We start from the raw sequence: 16,015 nt of genomic DNA, 5'->3' as shown, positions 1-16,015 counted from the left end.
TGTTTTACAGTTTCTAAATAGCATACAAATCAAAGAAAACAAATGAGGTCTACTGCTATGATCCACCCGCGTTCCAGACAAATTTGAGAATTAACAACGATTCCGTCAAAATTACAGATTGCTGAAATCATGGTTTTCATTTGCCATGATTGTAAAATGTATAAAAATGTGTGTAGTATTACCTGCATGAGTTTAAATATAATTCTGAATTTCAAACCGTGCAATTTAGCTGGTAGTATTCAAGTTATGCATTATTTTGTTGTTTTTGTTAGAAGTAAATGTTGCCTTTCGGGTTACAACAACTCTTCAAAAATCAAGCTTGTTATCACGTTGTTGTGACTTATCGCGAGATCTCTGTGCACACCGCATAAACCAAGTCGCTAACGAGGCCAACTAGCTGCCATTGAATAACATGATTAACATGCACAGGCGGTGTGAACGGAAGACCGAACAGGAAATTTGAATAATGGATCGTAGAGATATCGCGGACCAGGTATGTGAAAATCATTGTACAGTATTTCCCCAAATCTTGGTTTTTTACATTGTAATACAGCCGGTTGACTTGGCAACATTTTGAGTAAACTTTGCTAACGGACATACGGCAATGTTTTTACAATCTTCTTAATTGTTGTTTGCGCAGTAACATTTGTGTTTATGTCTACCTGTTCTGCAGTATAACCTGCTCGTTTGTGCTTTTGTAAAGTCGAAGTTCAAATGCCATTATTTATTGACGCATACCTGATGTAATTTATTGTTATGAACTCGGCACGTTCCGTTTTTCATAAAAACTACGAGCCTCTGACACCAATTTGCTATTTGTATCCATAAGTACAGACAAACTAGTCAAAAACAAGCCTCGTGAAGCTTTTGTAATCGAACCGAGGAAAGAGGAACGCAGTAGGCATCGCCAGACTGATGTCCGCTATGTGGTGTTCTGTTTCGCACTGAAGTTGTTGCGTCACACGAGTGTATGATTTTGAAGTGCGCCTTTCAACACTTTCATGTCTTTCAATTCCTTGATCTCCTTGATGTGCGTATCACCCTGACGCATACCACACGCTTGCAAATTGTATAAAAGAAGCTGTCGCGGGACAGAGAGATTGGGCGAACCACGGGGCAGAATCATATCAGACTCATCTCGGACTCACGCCGGGCGTCGGACGGATATCACGGCACGACTTGCTCGACTCCACGCCGCGATCAAGCTCTGCGCGTCACCTGCCTGGGAGATCTGACAACGAACCTACTTACAAATAAAGAGAACCATCAAACTCTTTATTGGCGAGCTAGCCAGGAGCATTTTTTCCCTCCTCCTCAGCCCAATCAACTCTCCAAATGGAAACACCCAGATTTCCCAGCCGCCCGTGAACCCGGCATCTTCACAGCAAGACCCCTCAAGCCGAGCTCCCGATGGACCGCCACCACCCGTGGGCGCCCCGACCCCACCGTGAAACCTGCCGCACCCTGATGGCCGACATCGTCCAATTCGCCTGGCGACTCTGCAACTCGCTGCATCGTATATGTCCACGATCGCACATCGTCGGACATCGCTTATGTCCACGATCGGACATCGTCGGACATCGCTTATGTCCACGATCGGACTTCGGGAAGACGCTTCATGGCCGACACGGCCGCCGACGTCAGCGTTCTTCCTCAGCGTCCTGCAGAGCGCCATGGCAGCGCGATCATCGCCACCGTCGCCGATGACCGGCCTGTCCGAGCCCGGCAGCATGGCCAACCCCACGCACCTTTGTCCTCACAATCCCTCATCGATTCTCCGACTTGACCGATCCCAGCCGAACAACTCACGGTGAGAAGACCTTCCGGCATCGACTCGACGGCCGCGAGGAAAGTTTCCATCGATCGACTCAAACTGGCAGTCGTAGGGCACTCTTTGCCGTGCTCCCGTACAACGACTTCAGGCACCACGAAACCTCCTCGGAAACCACCCCACCGACGCCTGCCATGCCCGGTGACCGTCATCTTGCCTGGCCTCACCATGTCGCAGAATTACTTTTGTTTTTATTTCTTTTTCCTTCATCGTTTTCACCGACTTCGGATCCAGGAGGGGAGCCCTGTTGCGTCACACGAGTGTATGATTTTGAAGTGCGCCTTTCAACACTTTCATGTCTTTCAATTCCTTGATCTCCTTGATGTGCGTATCACCCTGATGCATAGCACACGCTTGCAAATTGTATAAAAGAAGCTGTCGCAGGACAGAGAGATTGGGCGAACCACGGGGCAGAATCATATCAGACTCATCTCGGACTCACGCCCGGCTCACGCCGGGCGTCGGACGGACATCACGGCACGACTTGCTCAACTCCACGCCACGATCAAGCTCTGCGCGTCACCTGCCTGGGAGATCTGACAACGAACCTACTTACAAATAAAGAGAAACATCAAACTCTTTAAAGTCACCGTGCAGTCCGAGTTCTGTAGGTTATGTTTTTGCATCATATTTGAAACGTAACCTCTTACTTGACATTAGAACAACAGTTCATGCTCTCCTTGCTGACTGCACAATGCTCTCGATGCCGACTGCACAATACCTAGCTTGCGCGGATCGATTCACACTGTTATTCTGGTGTGGAATAATCCATTGCTCTTTCTCTCCTCCCTCGAGATTTTGAATTGGTACTTTCTAATGTTTATGATTTTTCTTATTTGTCAACCGCTCTTTCAGAGTCCATTGGTCCAGGCTATTTTCAGCCGAAACACAGAAGAAGTGACATTTCTGTTAAACCATAGAGAGGATGTGAATTCATTGGTATTTTTATTCCACAATCTTGTTTGTTTCCTGGCTGTGATGTTTCATTATTTATGTGGTAAATGCTTCAATCATATTTTATCATAGGACCATGAACAAAGCACTCCTCTTCATGCTGCTGCCTATCTTGGCGATATTCATATTATGGAACTACTTATCACCGCAGGTGAAGGTTCAAATATTTGAGTATCCCCAAATAATTTCAAAAACTATCCGTAAAGCTTCTTTTTTCTTTCTAACAGGTGCCAATATCAATGCTAAGGACCAGGGGTTGTTGACCCCTTTACATCGAGCTGCTGCCTCCAAAAATGAAGTATGCTCATTCTTTTCATTTAACTGTTTCAATGAAGACACAACATAGATTGTGTGTGTGTGTGTGTGTGTGTGTGTGTGTGTGTGTGTGTGTGTGTGTGTGTGTGTGTGTGTGTGTGTGTGTGTGTGTGTGTGTGTGTGTGTGTGTGTGTGTGTGTGTGCGTGTGTGTGTGTGCGTGCGTGCGTGCGTGCGTGCGTGCGTGTGTGAACTTCCTTTGTCTGTTTGTTTGTTTGTTTTTTTTGTTTTTTTGTTTGGTATTCTCTTCAGAGGGCTGTGGAGCTGCTGCTAAAGCACAGTGCACAGATGAACACCCGGGACAAATTCAGGCAGACGCCATTACACATGGCTGCCGCAAACTGGGCGACAGGCTGTGCTGGATCACTGATATTTCATTTGTGCACGGTGGATATTTATGACCGCTCAGGAAGAACACCTTTACATCACGCAGCACACAATGGGCATGGAGATGTAAGTCATTCACAGTTGTTTGCTTGTTTATCGTGAATCAGAGGGCTTCAATCGTTGTCAAAATGTGCAATTCCAGTTTCAAACTGTCAAGCAGTTGCTTTCTTTCTGTAGATGGTGAATTTGCTTCTCAGAACGGGTGCTAACCCCAGAGGTAAAGACAAAAAGGGAAGGCAGCCGATTCACTCGGCTGCATATCTTGGTAGGTGGTTATGATGTTGTTGAATGAAAATTGTGAGAGAATGCTGAAAAGGTTTCGACACACAGCTTCAGACAATTATTGCAAACTAAACCCCAGAATTATTCATTCTGAAAAAAACCCCACTCAAAATCATTTTCTTCTGAAATGAAATATCTGAAATGCTCTGTAAACCTTCCCGTAACTCTTTAAACACAAAGGTTACTGTAGTCTCAGCACCTATAAATAAAGTTGTGTGCAGTACATCTCTTGCCTGCCGGGGTTGTTTATTTCCCCCTGCCAATAACATGTGATGCCAAATAAACAGCTCTGTTTGTGTTCGCAGCACTGTTGCTTCCTTCACCACAGTGGATTTTGATAATCACTTCCTTACTCTAAAATACAGTAAAGTCTCGTTATATCGATATCGGATATATCGATAGTCCCGGTTATATCGATATTTTTTCAGACTCCCTTGAATATCGATATAACGAGACTTTACTGTACATGAAGATATAATTGCAGACCACCACTTGTAGCCCGTGAATATAAATAATAAATGAACACAGTGCAGCGTAAGCACAAAGCCAGTCACTTTTCAAGTGTATCGTATTCACACTCTATCAAACAAAGAGTAAAATGTAATGTAAAAATTCGGACTCAATTTGAGGATACAGTATCACTAAGGTGTGAGTTGAAATCACCAATGCATGTTTTGTACATGTTGTATGTGACTTACAAAAGAAATAATGTGTCTGATATGGTACATATTGAGATTTATTGTTTTTTTTTATCCACCAGGACATTTGGATGTTGTGAAGATGCTGGTGTCTCACTGTGCCGATGTAACATGCAAAGACAAATGTGGCTACACACCACTACATGCTGCAGCAATTAGTGGTCATTTAGACCTGGTCAAATATCTTTTGGAACTTGGAGTGGAGGTAGGTATATAGCTAGCTAACTATTAGCTATCTAGCTATCTATTAGCTATCTATCTAGCTAGCTGACTATCTAGCTCACTATCTACAGTATTAGCTGTCTTGTTAGCTATCTACTATGTTAGCTATCTGTTAGCTAGCTTGCTAGCTTTCTATCTATTAGAGTTACTTCTAGGTTGAGTGAATGCTGGCGCGTGTGGCTGCCGCTGCTCACCCACAAAAAAAACTTATCCTGTGACTGTAAAGTGACCTTGAGAGTTTTGAAAGGAGCTTATAAATGAAATGTATTCTTCTTCTTCTTCTTCTTCTTCTTCTTCTTCTTCTTCTTCTTCTTCTTCTTCTTACTATTATTATTATTATTATTATTATATTTGGTTCAAATTTAATAATCATAATAATGCATTTATTTTATTTAAAATCACATTCTCTGTATAGTTTTATCTCTTGTTCTTTTTATAATTTTATCTGTGATTTTATTTATGTCCTTGTTTTGTGATTGTAAAGTGTCATTGAGAGCTTTGAAAGGCACTTATGAATAAAATGTATTATTATTATTATTATTAAGTCTTCTTGTGCCGGTCCCAAGCCCGAATAAATACAGAGGGTTGTGTCAGGAAGGGAATCCGACGTAAAAGCTTGGCCAAAACAAACATGCGGATCAAATCTTTCAAGATGGAGGACACTGATTTGCTGTGGCGACCCCTTGAAGGGAAAAGCCCAAAGGAAAAGAAGTAGATTATTATTTAGAAGCGCCTTTCAAAGCTCTCAATGACACATTAGGATCACAAAAAGCGCAATATGTGTTGTAGGTTAGCACTTTATGTTGCCTGGATCTTTTTGTAATATAGAGCAAGCCCTTTCAGCGATTCTGGTTGCATTAAATCCACACGTTTAAATACAAGGCCTTCATTGGCATTGAAATGTCTTGCAAAAAAAACAGTGCTACCCAAAAAAGTGAATCCTTGAATACTCGTGTGATGCTTACATCATACACTTAAAAAAGAATATTTAATTATGATTTAAACAAAAGGCCTAAAATCCTAATCCAACCTAAAAAGCATTTAGGTTGGATTTTACTGTCTGTCTTACGCTACAAATAAACAGAAAACTGACACTCCCCCCAATCTCTTTTACAGACTGATGAACCAAACACATTTGGGAACACAGCACTTCACATGGCCTGCGACACGGGCCAGGAAACTGTGGCCTTTGAGCTGATCAACTGTGGCGCCAACATAAATCAGTCCAATCATCATGGCATCACTCCGCTACACCTCGCTGCCGCCTCTTCCAGCGGCGTGCTATGTGTTGAGCTACTCCTAAACAATGGGGCTGATGTCAACGTGCAGGTTAATGGGTTGTGGGGCGGTGAAAATAATGAAACTTGCATCTTCTCAAAGCTTCAAACTCACTTGAATAATTTCTTCAACAGAGTAAAAAAGGAAAGAGTCCTTTGCATATGGCTGCCATGCACGGTCGCTTCACAGGCTCCCAAATTCTGATCCAAAATGGTAATAAAAAAAGGAACATTGACATTGTCAAAAGGAGATTCACATACTGCTCAAAATATTATGTGTCGCATATTTATTTATTTATTTATTTATTAATTTATTTATTTTTCATTTTACCCCAGGTGGTGAAATTGACTGTGTTGACATAAATGGCAACACTCCTCTACATGATGCTGCCCGATACGGTCAAGAGTTGTTGATCAGTACTCTGCTGACTAACGGTGCTGACAAATCTAGGCAAGTTGTATTTCAACCTAAAGAAAAGTTGCATGAATTAAGTAGTACCGTCAAATCATGACATATTTAAATGGATTGAGTAACTGTTGAATATTAATTACAGAAATGGCAAAAATACTCACACTCTGCATTCAAAGGTGAAAAGTGGACATTTTTCCAGTGAAATTCTTTACTTTTATCCATCCATTTTCTAATCCGGTCTGGCTTTGGGTGGAATTTAAGACTTGGTAAACTCCTTCACAGGAAGAGCTCGTTAGCCTCGTTACAAATGTATCCGTTCATGGAAAGACAACCCATTAAAATGTCTACATTCTGTTGTTTGTAGTTGTTGGCGCTTGGGATGTCCAGGGGCGTGGTATTCAAGTCAAGAAGACTGTTTGTATCACTAATGTATCACTTAAATTTGCATATACTCTCAATAAATAGCTTGGCAGAGGGCTGCAGAAGTTGGCCGTCAGTCATGAATGGCTGCGTCCCCTGCCGGCAGTAAAAGACAATCTTCCTGTGTTCGAGCCTTTGTCCACAGTGTTCGAACAAACATCTCTGACAACAGTACAATAACAGATGATTTAACTTTCTGCAGACAGGGGATACATGGAATGCTTCCATTACACTTGGCAGCACTGTACGGCTTTTCAGACTGCTGCCGCAAGTTGCTCACCAACGGTGAGAAATTGTCACCAATTTTTCCCTAATTTAATGGCACTCCCTTGCATTTACTTTGAAAACTTTTACTTGTGTATCACGTAGGCCAGTATTACAACATTGTCCACTCCCCGACAAGCTGCCAGTCACCATCCTTTGGATTTGATATAAACACACAGGATGAACTTGGGAGGACCTGTCTGCATGCTGCTGCATTTGGGGGGTAAAAAGAACACAAACACACACACACACACGTTTCTAGATGGTAGGTCAAATGGTTTAATACATTCTTTCTGTGCTTTTTTTTTTGGCAGAAACGTTGACTGTCTTAACATGTTGGTCAACAGTGGGGCTGAAGTTGATGTCAAGGATCATTTGGGGAGGTAAGTAAAATACAATTGAATCAATTTAATATGGCATAATTGAGAAAATGGTTTATCAGTTGAGCCGTTTCCTGTTTTTTTTTTTTTTTTTTTTGGCCCACAGATGTCCTTTGCACTACGCTGCAGCCAACGGTAACAGCCAATGTACAATCACACTGGTGAGAGCCGGCTCGGAGGTCAACGAGTTAGACCTGATGGGATGCAGCCCTCTACACTATGCTGCTGCATCACACACGTTCTTCGGGTGAAGTCCGGTGCAATGGAAAAAAAGATATGCGGTTAGTTTTAGTATTGCTTGTTAAAGAATACCAGTTGTCAACTTTTTGGTCACACAGAGGGAAGACAAACTCGGAGTGCAGCGTGGAAAAAGAACAAGAAGCCTCTCTGTACGTCACACTTTATTTACCAGAACCAAATGTGCTTCAATACAAGTTTGAGTATTAGAAGTTGCACATTATTGTTGGGTTATTCCTTCTGACTTGAACATAAACATCATGTTCCATTTTGTGTGCAGTTGTTTAGATTATTTGCTGGACAGCGGAGGAAACCCAACTGTAAAGAACACTAAAGGCTACAGCGCTGTCCATTACGCAGCAGCTTACGGCAACAAGCAGCATTTGGAAATGGTCAGTGCTACTTATGTTCCTGTTGTGTTTATTCTTTTGATTTGTGTTGACTATCATGTGAAGCGCTTTGTTACAGCTGCTGCTGTTGTGAAAGTGTTATATAAATTTGGATCTATTGTATTGTATTGCAATCTCAGATCTTGCTTAAGTCATTCACTGCCATTCCCAAATGTATTCGCAAATTGAAAAGCATGACGTAGAGCGCCACTCCTAAATCTGTTCGGTTTTGTTTTTTCTTGCGAGGGAGGAGGGGTCCGATAAAGTGCTGGTCAGACCTCTGGCAATGTTGTTCCCTCCCACTAGGGTACAGCATTTGCCTTTTGTACAACTGCTCCCATTTTAACCTCAGATAACTCCAGACCAGTATAACTTAGGAATTAACTATTTTTTTTCTGATGAAAGAAGAGGTCTGAGGCAGCGGTCGGGAACCTTTTTGACTAAGAAAGCCATAAAAGTTAAATATTTAGAAATATTTTTCAGTGAGAGCCGCACACACACACACACACACACACGTTGCCACTTTTCAACAAAATGTCAATGTATTATTTAAAATAACTTTGTAATAGTACTCACCATTAACATGAATGGTTTTCCGTTCCTGATGTTTGGTAAAAATCCAGCCAAACGATCGGAATTAAAGTCAACTTACTTGGGAGGACAGCTTCCACACTTGCTTTCTGCTGTCTCTCGCAGAAGTATATTGATGCTAACGTTAGCATGGGGCTTGTCACAATGCCACTGACTGCTTCATCTACGATATTGTTTCATTGCAATTTAGAATCGGAACCTTTTCTCTCCACAAAGGCGAATCTTTCGGTCCATTCCAACCTGAAGTGTACGATACTTGTCATTTTTTTACTCGTCAGGCTTATTTGAAAGGGGCGTTTACCTGTTTCAACATGCACGGCCAGTATCATCCAATCGAAATTGTGATTTCCGCCAACTGCAGCCCAAACAGGAAATGAGCCATAAGTTCCCGACCCCTGGTCTAAGGTTTCTTACGCTGCATTGAATATTTATGTAGTCCTAAAGCTCAATATTCTGTGGGTCTTACAATTTGAGTGAAAATGGCAAAAACCCTAGAACTGAAGTGGACACATTTTTGCACATCATCTGGCAGTGAATGAGTTCATCTAATTTTTTTCCCCCCGTTGCCCAGGTAGTCAAACTTGTTTTTTCTTTTTTCAAGCTCCTGGTAATTTCTTTCAACTGTCTAGAAGAGGCTGAAAGTAATATTTCAATTAGTCCGCTACACTTAGCCGTGAGTAGTGCAAATCCATCACGGATATCTCACTTGTGGTTTTCAGCTCACTGGCTGGTGTAACACTGGTGGTGTGTTGACAGGCGTATTACGGTCACTGTGAGGCCCTTCGTCTGCTGTGTGAAACATTAGTGAGTCTGGATATGCGAGACGTCGAGGGGAAAACCGCCCTCCACTTTGCTGCGCTGAGAGGCTTTACCTCATGTGTGGAGGTGCTGCTGGAACATCAAGCTTCTTGCACGCTCAAGGAGCATAAGCACAAGAGGACCGCTCTCCATTTTGCAGGTTGGAGTGAACAAAGCATTTATTTTTATTTTGGGCTGATGTTTTATTTTCCTGATGGTGTCTTTATGCACGTGCAGCTATAGAAGGCCATGTGGACTGTCTCCTTCTGCTGGTGAATAGAAAACACAGTGCTGACATTATTGACAGCCAAGACACGCAAGGACAGTGAGTCGCTTCTTCTTTATTGTGCAAACTAAGTTTTAGTAGCGATTCCAATTTCTTGTTTCACTAGCTTGGTGCGTCGAGTTTCTATGACGCACAAAATGAATCTAATTATTGTGTTTTCCGGTGTATAAGGCGCACCCAAAAGCATTGATTTTCTTCAAAAGATGACCCAGCGAGTTATGCGCAGGTGTGTCTTATGTGTGAAGTAATATTGAGCCGCAACAGATCTTGCAACTACTGTCAGCAACCAGCGACTCTATTTCCCGCTGTAGAAGTAGTAGTGTGCTGTCCATGCTGGAATATATTAACTCATTCGCTGCCATTCCCAAATTTATTTGAGAATTGAAAATTGTGAGGTGGAGGGCCATTCCTGAATTTGTTCGGGTTTTGGTTTTTCTTGCAGGGGGTGCTGATAAAGCGCTTGACAGACCTCTGGCAATGTTGTTCCCTCCCATGAGGGGGCACCATTTCCCTTTTGTCCATGTCAGTGCTTTGTTACAGCTTTAGCTGTTTTTAAAGCGCTATATAAATAAATATGTATGTACTGAATTGTATTTTGGACAGCCGCCCCCATTTCAAGCTCAGATAACTCCAGACCCTTATTAACATGGGAATTAACACTTAAAGAAGAGAGTCTAAAGTTTCTCACGCTGCATTGAATGTTTATGTGAAACTCGATATTCTGTGGGTCCTGCAATCTGAGTGAAAATAACAAAAACCCTGGCACTGGGGTGGACACGTTTTTGCACATCGTCTGGCAGTGAATGAGTTAAACATAACCTCAGCCTCGACTGTAGTGCATTATAATCTGGTGTGCCTTATAAATGAAAACTTTTTCAAATACAGATGCTCCCCTACTTACAAACATTTGAGTTATGAACAACTGTACATACGAACATTTTTGTAGTAGTAACATATGTAGTATTCTCTCCAGTTGTACATGAGCATATATTTTATTAAATGTGTATTTTTCAGTACAAACCAATACTGGTTACTTATACAAGCCTTAAAAATACTTATATAAATCTTAAACATACATTCCATACAAAATATAGCACTGAAGCAACTTACGAACAAATTTACCTTACGAACAACCGTTCGGAACCTATCTTGTTCGTAAGTTGGGGAGCGTCTGTATGTCATTTAATGAAGGTGCACCTTACAGTCCTGTGCACCTTATACACTGGAAGATATGTTGCCTGTATGTTTGAAATATTTTTAATGGGAAATCTGGAATTGATGATGAAATTGATTTTTTTTTAAATAACGGCATTTACTTCAACAGTGGTTTAATGCAGAGAAAATATTGCTGTAATAAAATAGTAAAAAGCCTGTGTTCTCAACCAAATTCACTCATCTGCCATTCTTAAATGTACTTGCAGAACTGCACTTATGTTGGCAGCTCTGGGTTGTCACACAGATTGTGTCCACATTCTGTTGGAGAAAGGAGCCAATCCGGATGCCGGTGACAAAAAGGGCTTCACTGCACTACATCGAGCTGTACGTTAGTACGAGAGTAACCGTACCGTTTTGTTTCTATAATGACATTTAAATCTCTAAATTGTTCTTGTTTTGCAGGCCATGCTGGGTAGCTGTGACTGTATGTCAGCTCTATTGGAACACGGCGCCTCTGCTCTGTGTCGTGACTCTAAAGGAAGAACGGCGTTGCATTTTGCTGCATCCTGCGGCCACGCGCAGCTTCTGCATAGTTTACTACAGGCCGCAGCAAAAGCAGACCCCCTGGACTCCATGTTCGATTACCAAAGCTACACGCCCACTCACTGGGCTGCCTATCACGGTAAGAAATCAGGAGGATGGACTTTTGTTTTCATGGAACTAAAATAGTATAGTTCTTTGCTCACGAGAAATCAACAGAAGACAATCTTGGGCTGTTCCCATGAAGCAAAAACATCCTTCCCATCTGTTCTTGACATTGTTTTCTATCCTGCGCAAGAGGAAGCAAACACAAAGAAAACAAAGTCTAAATCAAACAAATTATAAAAAAATAGCATGTATTTTGTCATATTTTCCAAGTTTGATTTTTAAATAATTTGTCCATTTTTTATTTATCTTGTTTAGGCCATGAAGGTTGTTTACGCATTTTACTTGAAAACAAGGTTTTTGGCAACCAGGAAGGAAACTCCTTCAACCCATTGCACTGCGCTTTGTAAGTCCTATTGAAAATGTTTATCGACTTGAAATTGTTTTGAAGAATTGAGTGTAAATAACGTTTATATTTTTCCTTTTGCAGAGTTAAAGGACATGATGTTGCTGCTGGACTTCTGGTAAATACAGTTGGTCCTCAAATCGTTCAAATTAGTGACGCGAAAGGGAGGTGCGTTCTACATTTTGCTTTTTCCTTTGAAAGTCTGTCTTCCAAACATCCAACTTGTGTTGTGGTTGAACCTTTTTATCCCAAGAAACATGATTTGTGTTTGTTTGATAATTTTGGAACACAAAATCCATTTTTTCACTCAATTTATTTTCATTACTCCTAACCTGTATTCATTTTTTTGGTTATTTTAAAATCCGATCTTAAAAAAGTTGAGTCTCTGTTTAAAGAAGAAAAAGTAACACACTGTGAAGGTATTTCCTAAAATGAGGTTAGGTAAATAAAGATTTCCTTCCATTCCTAATTTTGTTGTCTCATCTTGTCTTGTTGTGTAATCGCAGGACCCCACTGCATGCGGCTGCCTACTCTGGAAATGTTTCAGGGATCCAACTGCTCCTAGCCCGGGGCGCAGAACTCGATGCTGCGGACCACAGAGGGTGCTCCGCTCTTATGGTTGCAGCTGACTGTGGACACATCTTGGCAGTTGGTATGTGTCCACCCACCATATAAACACATCTCCAAACATAAATATTTCTCTCCACTTACTTAAAAAAAAAATCCAACAGGAGTCTTGTGGTCACCAGTTTCCGTCTATTAATCACATTGTTTCCAAGTTCAGACATGTTGACCATTGCATCTACCTCCTCTTCACATGCAGATACAGTGAGACCTCAACTTACGAACTTAATTGGTTCCCAGACAGAGTGTGTAAGGCGAAAAGTGTGTATCTCGAAAAAAAAAATCCCCATAGGAAACCATTAAAATGGGAATAATCCTTTCCCGGTTTTCCATAAAATATACTTTTCAACTAAAGCCTTAAAACTACACACAACATACCTTATTCTACGTATAATAAATGTACTATTTTATTGTAATGAAAGAAATACACTGAATTGTATCATAAAGTCACTTTATTTACATTTGTGATGGTCATTTATGGCTTGATGGAATGGCGTTGGAGGTCGAAGGTCAAAGGGAATTGCTGTTTGGAAAGAGAGGCGCATTACATGAGGACTGTAATTAAAGAAATAAACTGGGCTGTAAAATAACGTTTTATTTACCTTTTTGATGGTCGTTGATGGCTTATGGAAGGAGAGTCACCTTCCATAAGGACTGTTGGTAACTTAACCTCTGGTGCTGTTTGGTCGTGTGCCAGCCGTGGTGGGTGTGTATTATGAAAATTTATTATAAGGTTTAATTTTCATAAATTTGACGTTTGTAAGACGAAAAGTTTGTAAGTTAAGGTGTTTGTAAGTTGAGGTCTCACTGTCGTGTTTTCAGATAATGTCGAACTACATAGAAGACCTCCCAAGTCAAGACGACAAGTTTATTTCGGTTTATTTATTATATTTTTCTATTTGTTTCAGAATTCTTGCTGTTCAGCGCGAAGCCAGACCTGACCATGGTGGATGTCAATAATAACACAGCCCTTCACTTAGCATGCACTAAGGTCAAACACCGGCGGCACAGTAACGGTTGCATCTGAATTCCATTTTGTCTTTTAAAGACGAAGCTTCTCGTCGTTGTTACTGTACCCGATGTGACTTTTTCAATATATATTCCACAGGGTCACGAGATGTGCGCCCAGTTGCTTCTCGCAGTAATCCATGATCACTCCCTCTTAAATGCCCCAAATAGTGCGCTTCAAATGTGAGTTGACTTCTTCTGTCGGCTGCTGTTTAGCACCACTCCAGATGACGCAATTCAGCTGCATAGATCTCAATAATGAATTCTCTTTCTTTATCCAGGCCCCTTCATATCGCGGCTCGAAAGGGTCTGACGACCGTTGTGCAGGTGTTACTCAAGAGAGGCGCAGCAGTCATGGCCTTGGATGGCGAAGGTAAGCAGTGCGACATTACAAATGTATGATTGACCTTGTCATACCAGTGAAAGGTTATTTATTTTTTAATACAATGGCAACCTTTTGCAGGCCACATAAACTTAAAGATGAAGAGCTGCATCTGGGTTGGCGGTCTTAAACTTGCCACGTGTGCAGTAGATGTTTGTTTGTTTGAGCAGATTGCAACTCTAATTTGTATCGAAGTATTCAAAGCACATTAGATGCCAAGAATATTGTATGCGGGCAGGTAGCGGAATTTACTTTCAGATAAAGCCGCCACTTGTTGCAGCTGTCGTTTGTGACTCTCTGCAGGCCACACCCCAACTCTGGGACTGTGCACCCAATAAGAAAGTGGCTGACTGCCTGGCCCTGCCTTTCCACCATGAAGCCTTTTCCCCTACGCGAGGCCAACCCCAACATGGCCTCCTGCTTCAACCCCACCCTGAATAACTGTGGCATCGCTGCTACTTGCGGGTCCAGTGGAAGCTTGCGTCACTCATACGACAAGGGCCGTTTAAGCTCTATCGGCCTGCCCCAGTGTCTCACTGAGTGAGCGTTTCTATTATTGCTTCCTCCAATGTACTGTATCATGGCATCCCGTCTATACTTTGGCAACTTTAACTAACAGCGTCTCTAGTCTTACACAAGCTAATATTAAACCTTAGAGCATCAATGAAATGAGGTAATAACCATAAAATAGAAGTAGAGGACAGAACAAATCTGTCCTCTTTGAATGGATGCTAATTATTTTTTGTAGCTTTTTACAAACCCTATTTTCTCTGTACTCTGCTGCTCAAAACCAAAATGCTTGATTGTGTTTACATGTGATGTATGTTTCTGGATGGTTGTGTGTCTGTTCTTGTGTGATTTCTGAATATTAGGTTTGGATTTTTTTTAAATAATGTATTATGCAATGGTAGATTGAATCCTTTATGCAATTATGGTGTAACAGACACTGCATAGACAAAATATGTTTATTAATTTTGTATCAGGATCCACATAGCTATAATGTATTTCAGTACGTTTATATATTTTTCCATCTACTGATGGAATTAACCTCATGTAAATGTATGCTGTGGTGCAACTCAAAGCAGGTCATAGTCATATTTTTTAATATAGTATTACAGTAAATAAGCAAGCGAATAGGAGGTTCCAGAAAATGTTTTTTGCCGTGTTAGCTAAGCCTTGGCATTAGCAAATGTACATGTTTTTATGCACAAGGACCTTGCAAACCATTTTAATCAGTGACATCTACAGCAGCAATTGTGCTGATGAACGTCATTTTATATTTTGAACAATGGATTTCTGTGTTCTCATACTGACATTATTTAAATAAGTCTAATATCGAACACAGGTGACATCAAAGACTGAAACTCCCAAAGTGAAATTTTCTTGTCTCCAAGTGACTATAAAGTGTAAAGATTTACTGATATTCAGTAAAGATTAAAATATAATGCAAATAAATGTATACATTGCACCACATAAACAGGAAAATGTAACTTAAATTACTTTGGATTTTCATTTTAATTGGGATGTTTGACAATTGTGACTATTTGTTTCTTTTTTTTTCCTAATGCACTGCCCAGTGGGTTATCATAAAATGGTTTAAATGTATTTGCACTCTAACATAGATGTTTGTATTTTATCAAGATTTTGAAACACCGCTGTATGAACATTATTAAAACATATACACCATGAGAAACCCACTTTGTTTTATTTGAACTTTAAGAACGACTGTAAAAAAAGTGATAGCTCTGTGAACAATTGTCCACCTTACATAACTTGACATTTCAACACGTATCAAATTAAATTCTGTACAATTAATGTGTATCAATTTAGAATCTGTGTATTTAACAGAGAGAGATAAAAAAAGAGTACTTGAATACGCTAATTTACATTTGCATGTTGGCTAATTTTTATAGATTTTATTTTTACTCTGGCTACTGTGCTTCGGGGTGTAAGATTATACGTATTTGATGTTACATGATTACTTTTTTTGTTGGGATACACCGCATCTGACTTGTAATTTCTTTCAACAAGACAACAGAGGTGAGAAAACCTTT

The 16,015-nt window shown here is 40.8% G+C and overlaps 1 protein-coding gene across 1 annotated transcript; it reads left to right on the top strand.

Annotated features, from left to right (window-relative positions):
- Nucleotides 1-337: 337 nt before the first annotated feature.
- LOC148890303 (serine/threonine-protein phosphatase 6 regulatory ankyrin repeat subunit C-like) lies at nucleotides 338-15,782 on the top strand. Its single transcript, XM_089009710.1, is given in 30 exon segments — nucleotides 338-493; nucleotides 2,687-2,770; nucleotides 2,858-2,936; nucleotides 3,013-3,083; nucleotides 3,351-3,551; nucleotides 3,663-3,750; nucleotides 4,528-4,670; nucleotides 5,804-6,016; nucleotides 6,100-6,178; nucleotides 6,301-6,415; nucleotides 6,999-7,081; nucleotides 7,166-7,283; nucleotides 7,375-7,443; nucleotides 7,547-7,687; nucleotides 7,779-7,829; nucleotides 7,958-8,069; nucleotides 9,259-9,330; nucleotides 9,414-9,615; nucleotides 9,693-9,780; nucleotides 11,163-11,280; nucleotides 11,359-11,578; nucleotides 11,860-11,947; nucleotides 12,032-12,115; nucleotides 12,454-12,599; nucleotides 13,480-13,562; nucleotides 13,680-13,762; nucleotides 13,861-13,952; nucleotides 14,265-14,284; nucleotides 14,286-14,323; nucleotides 14,325-15,782. Coding segments are annotated over 30 exon segments (3,189 nt in total). The 5' UTR covers nucleotides 338-466; the 3' UTR covers nucleotides 14,506-15,782.
- Nucleotides 15,783-16,015: the final 233 nt, after the last annotated feature.

Source organism: Hippocampus bargibanti, linkage group LG12, assembly GCF_051943395.1.
Source record: "Hippocampus bargibanti isolate YZ-2025 linkage group LG12, ASM5194339v1, whole genome shotgun sequence".
Lineage (NCBI taxonomy): Eukaryota > Metazoa > Chordata > Actinopteri > Syngnathiformes > Syngnathidae > Hippocampus > Hippocampus bargibanti.
This window is presented reverse-complemented; position numbering and strand designations above follow the sequence as displayed.